At 62.8% G+C, this 5269-nt stretch overlaps 1 protein-coding gene across 1 annotated transcript in view; it reads left to right on the top strand.

Annotated features, from left to right (window-relative positions):
* Positions 1–5269, top strand: part of SNX8 (sorting nexin 8) — a 41525-nt gene that overhangs the window by 34333 nt on the left and 1923 nt on the right. Inside the window, exons 8-10 of the mRNA XM_007467412.1 lie at positions 2579–2644; positions 3565–3714; positions 4001–4150. Of these exons, the coding sequence (XP_007467474.1) occupies positions 2579–2644; positions 3565–3714; positions 4001–4150 (366 nt within the window). The remainder of the gene's footprint in view (positions 1–2578; positions 2645–3564; positions 3715–4000; positions 4151–5269) is intronic.

The following is a 5269-nucleotide window of genomic DNA, read 5'->3' as shown; positions in this document are numbered from 1 at the left end:
CTTCGTGCGGAATTGGCACCGGGGCCCAGTCCATCTCCAGGTGAGAGGAGCCCACGTTTCCGTGGCAGGCGGGGTGGGGTTGGGGACCAAGAACGTGGTGTCAGAGGACTGGCTGGGTAGAGAGGCGGGCGAGCTCGGGCAGCCTGCTTTGTGCTGGCCTGTGTCTTGTGCTGGGACCTCGCTCGGGCTGCTTTGGTCTCTGGGTACTTTTCTCTGTGATTAGAAACAAGGGAGCTGGCCTAGATTATTAACAGCTTTTTGGTTAACGCTTGGCCCTGTACTCAGAGCTCAGTCCGTAAAACATACAAACGAAGCTGTTGTGTTGCTGGGACCCAGGCCCTGGGCCCACAGCTCCCTCTTGGACAGGTAACCTGGAGCGGGTGCACAGAGTGGGGTGGGAACCACAACTCGATCATTTCCAGCATCTTTTCTGATTCAGATTTGGATGCCGCTTCTGCCCTGACGAGGGGAGACGGCATCAGGCTTCTGACGTGTTGCGGTTTGAAGTTCCTCCTGCCTCTGAGGTTCCTCCCAAATGCTGCTTTGCAATGTCATGTCTGCGCGGTGCTGTTTCCTGAATATCCCTCATTGCTCTTGGTGGTTTCTATGTTGAAGTGAAATCAATACAGTTTTTTTTTTTTTTTAATTTATTTTTCTTGCGGCACGCGGGCTTCTCTCACTGTTGTGGCCTCTCCCGTTGCGGAGCACAGGCTCCGGACGCGCAGGCTCAGCGGCCACGGCTCACGGGCCCAGCCGCTCCACGGCATGTGGGATCCTCCCGGACCGGGGCACGAACCCATGTCCCCTGCATCGGCAGGCGGACTCTCAACCGCTGCGCCACCAGGGAAGCCCCCCATCAATACAGTTTTAACACGAAACTGGATGAAATGGCCTGTCAGGACTTTCATCCGTCAGAGCTAGGGTTCCACTTCACTCTTGCTGTGCAAGTGAAGATATCTGAGGGCTAGTTCTAATTCTGTTTTTATGTTTCACGGTTTTATTCTCCCCAGACCTGTTAGGAGACCTGATAACTACGTCCCAGCCAGACAAGTGAGACTCACAGTGGGGCTGTTTCTTCCTTGGTGCCAGGGCGTGTGCTTTCTGTAAAGGCACATGCGCTGGTGGTTTAGGGTCTTGCACAGCATCAGAGCAGAAATGGGACTTGGGAGCAAATGACACATGCAGGAATCCCCCCTGCTACACACCCGGGGAGGAACCTCTGTTCTCCTGTGTCCCCTGCCCAGTCAGGAGGGACAGGGCACCTGTGGCCATCTGCTATTTCCCTTTCTGAGTTGAAAAAACCTGCAACATGCCTGTTATTTTCCTGTCACCTTACTGGCTAGAACCTTGACTGTGGGTGCGGGATTGAATGGCTGGGAACCTCTGGGCTCAGTGGGCCCGAGGGCCCAGGGTCCCCTGAATTGGTGCCGGAGCTTGGGTGGAAGCCCCCGGCTCCCATCCAGCGCTCGTGTCCCCATCGGTCTTGGCCTTCTCTTCATTTCTTCTGCCTGCACCCTCCTCATACCAAGTCTGATGTGTGGTTTATGGGATGAACTTTTCATTCTCTGCCGTGGCTGGAGCTTTAGAGGTTTCAGAAGGGGCTTGGTTTCCCGGAGGAGCCGGTGCTGCACTTGGGAGAGGTGCTCAGCGCACCTGGAAGAGGGGCTTGACGCATATTGGTGGCTGAGGGATGTGAGGGTGCGAGAGCCCCCCAGCACACGTGGCTGGGACCACAGAGCTAGCGTGGGGGGTTCCCTGGAAACCACCGTAGCCTGTGGCGACCGGGGGAAGGTGCGTGGTGGCCTGCAGGCCCGTGTTTGCCGCGCCTGGAGCGGGAGGTGGAGGGACCGCGCTTCTGCCTCATGCTGCCCTCCCTCGTCTCCAGGCACCAACTCTGAGCCCAGAGCAGCCCAGCCCAGGGCTTTGGCACCGACTCCTCCTGCCCGGGAGCGGCTCCGAGCATCGGTGCCCGTTGGCCGTGTGGACGTGGCTTGTCCGTGCGAGCGGCGCTGGGCTACACGCCTTGCGGGTGCAGTGGGTGACTCCGGGAGCGGGGCTTCACCCCATTGTTACCAGGACACCCAGTCGGCGAACAGCCCCCTCCCATGACGCCGTGAGGCCGCCCGCGTCAACCTGGGTGCAGAGGCGTGTGTGGGGTCCCCCCCCCCAGTCTTCAGATTCAGTCCCGCAGCTGCAGACCCTCCCCTCGGCCCCTTGCAGGCCGCGCTCCTCTCCCTTTCGTTGAAGCCGCAGCGATTCCCCTTGTCCCCGGTGCATCCCTCCCGCTTGCTCCCCCGTTTCAACCCAGCCCCGCTGTCTGCGGGCGGCCAGGCTGCTGGGCGGGTAGGGAGGCGAGCGGACGCGAGGCGGGCACGGGGCACCCGGCCCTCGTCCTTGTGCACCTGCGGGTTCCGAGGCTTCGGCCCCACGTCGGCCGGCTGTCGTGTGGACGGGGCCCCCTGCACGGCTGGCCCGCGGCTCTGGGGGCCAAGCCAGCCCAGGCCCACGGTGGCTGTGCGGCCCTGGCTCTGGGCCCGCGTGCTCGGTCGGCGTTGGCCCACCTGCCCGTGTTTTCCAGGGCGAACAGGAGAACGGCGTGGTGGAGGGGCTGAACCTCTTCCTGGACTTGCTCCAGTCCCATCAAGTGAGTCTCGGCTGCTGCCTGGTCAGGGGCGGAGTTGTTGAGAAGGCTGTTGTGACCTTCCAAGGGTGTGACTCTGGGGGACATGGAAAAGGAGCCTGAAGCCAGGGCTGCGCGGTGCGGATGGGCCGCCTGCAGGCTCCCCGGGGGAGGGGGTGTGCGTCCTGCAGGGTGCTGTGGGCAGGCCTCTGGCTTCCCCGATGTGAGAGCGAGGGGCGTGTGCATGTGTGTGTATGTGAGTGTGACTGCCATCGCCCTCTATAAACACACGAGGGGCTGGCCCAGTGGGAGCCGCCTCTTCTAGGGTATGGAGGTTCTGGGAAGTCAGGCCTCAGCTCGGGGCAGGGGTGGCTTTCCAACCATCGGTGGCGGGATGGAGCACCTGTGAGTCCTGAGGATCCTTTGTGCTGAGCTCAGGGGGAGCTGGCCCAGCGCCGGTGGGGAAGGTTCTAGAAGGGGTTCCTCTACTGGGTGGGACAGCAGCCAGTGGCCTCTGAAGCTGCAGCCCTGTGATTCCGTGGCTAGTATTCCCACAGGAATTGTGATCGGGGTTACTTTCGGGCCCCAGGGAAGTGCCAGTGTGTCGTCCTTTGGGAGACTAGTCTTGTTGCTGGAGGGGTGCTGGCTTTCTGGAAGTTGCTCAGCATTACGTGTGAGGTCCAGGGCTGTCCCCGCTCTGTGCTGGTCATTTTCCCGTGGGATTCTGGCTCTGCTGATTCGCACCGCGACCCCCTCACAGCTTGCCCCGGGTGGCTCAGCTGGACGCTCCCTTCCACGAACACGGAGAGTGGAGTGAGCGGGGTGCGTGTGAGCTGTTTCTAAGCAGGAAAAGCCGTCCTCGCCCCCAGGCGTGGAGGCCACGTGCAGCGGGTGCCATCTGTGTCTCCCACCTCCTGGGCTGACGTGCCACCTCCTCCCGGCAGGACCTCTGTGAGCGGCACGAGAAGGGTGTGCTGCACAAGCACCAGCGGGCACTGCACAAGCACAGCCTGCTGAAGAGGCAGATGATGAGCGCCGCCGTGCAGAACCGCGAGCCCGAGTCTGTGGAGCAGCTGGAGTCCCGCATCGTGGAGGTGGGCCGGGGGGCCTGGGCCTGCCTGCGGGGTGGTGGGTGGGCCTGAGGGCAGCTTCCCACAGCTGCCGCCGGGCCCCGGGCCGTCCTCCCCGGCTTCCTGTGGTTGGCTCCCTGAGCTGCTGGGAGGCTGACTCCTGAGCACTGGCTGACGGAGCCGGTGTGACCGATGTGTTGCACGGAGTGGGGGGCCTGGCCCTGGGCTTGGGAGGGGCGGGGTGTGGGCCCTGGCGCTCCTGCTTCCCACCGTGCACTGGGCCAGTCGCGAGGCGCTCTCTGCTCTGCAGCAGGAGAACGTGATCCAGACGATGGAGCTTCGCAAACACTTCTCCCTGTACTGCCTGCACCAGGAGACGCAGCTGGTCCACGTCTACCTGCCCCTTACCTCCCACATCCTCGGGGCCTTCGTCAGCTCCCAGATCCAAGGGCACAAGGAGGTGGGTCCCCCCCCCCCCCCCCCCCCCCGGGCCCAGCCTCTCTCGGCTGCACCCACACCATCCTGGGGACAGGGGTTCTTCCCCCACACAATCATTTCGTCCGGGGTGCAGCCACCTCCCCGGGTGCCACCACATAATTGTCCTGTCACTTTGGAGACTGAGAACCTCTCTCCCCTTTTGAATGATGTCCTCATCCCCGACCCACAGACCGGGAACCAAAGGTCTGGGTGCTGACCTACTGCTCTGCCCAGAGAACCCGTGTGACAGAGGGTCCACCTCTGATGCAGGTGAAGCGCAGGCTCAGCGACCATGGCTCACGGGCCCAGCCGCTCCGTGGCATGTGGGATCTTCCCGGATTGGGGCTCGAACCCATGTCCCCTGCATCGGCAGGGGGGGGGGGGGGGCCCCCCCCCCCCCCCACCTGCCCACCTGGGCCAGCGCCTTTCTTCCTGCAGCAGCCCTTCCTGCAGGTCTGGCAGCCCTGCGGCTGACCTTGAAGAGTTACTTAGGAAATGAGTGCAGCGAGTGAGCTAGGGCTTGGAGCCGTTGCCGTCCAAATCTCGTCCCGTTGTAGCCGATGATACTCCTGACGTTGTCCTTGTGGCTCCCGGGGGGCGGGGTGGTGGGAGAGCAGAGCAGGACCATAAAGGAAGAATTTCTTCGCTTCTGGAGGAGTTCCAGACAGAGGTCAGAGGCAAAGCACATGGAACCCCCAGGAATGAGAGCAGACAGTGGGTGTCAGTGCAAGGAGGTGCAGGGGGACCGCAGATGGGGATATTTCTCTGAAGACCCTGCTGAGCCCTTGAGAAGCGCCGTGACGGGCCGGGGACCCCGTGGACTGCGCGGACAGCCAGGGAAGCCACAGCTCTAGCTTGGGTTTGGCTCTTTGCCCACTGCCCCCAGGTACAGCCTGCGATGTGTGCGGCCGGGGCTGAAGGGACACTTGCAAGGTCCCTGCCTGGTTCTGCGTTTGCTGGCCTCGTAGTAGCTGACACCGACCTTATCCCTGACGCCCTCCACCCTGGACTCCTTGGCTCTGGGGGCGCCGGCACCCCCCGTGAGGGACACACCTGCCGGGCGCCACGTCTGGCTCTTTGATACGCAGGCGGGGGGGGGGGG

The sequence above is a fragment of the Lipotes vexillifer genome, unplaced genomic scaffold (genome assembly GCF_000442215.2).
Source record: "Lipotes vexillifer unplaced genomic scaffold, Lipotes_vexillifer_v1.1 scaffold1451, whole genome shotgun sequence".
Classification (NCBI taxonomy): domain Eukaryota; kingdom Metazoa; phylum Chordata; class Mammalia; order Artiodactyla; family Lipotidae; genus Lipotes; species Lipotes vexillifer.
The sequence above is the reverse complement of the archived record's forward strand: the minus strand, read 5'-3'. Positions and strand labels throughout refer to the sequence as shown.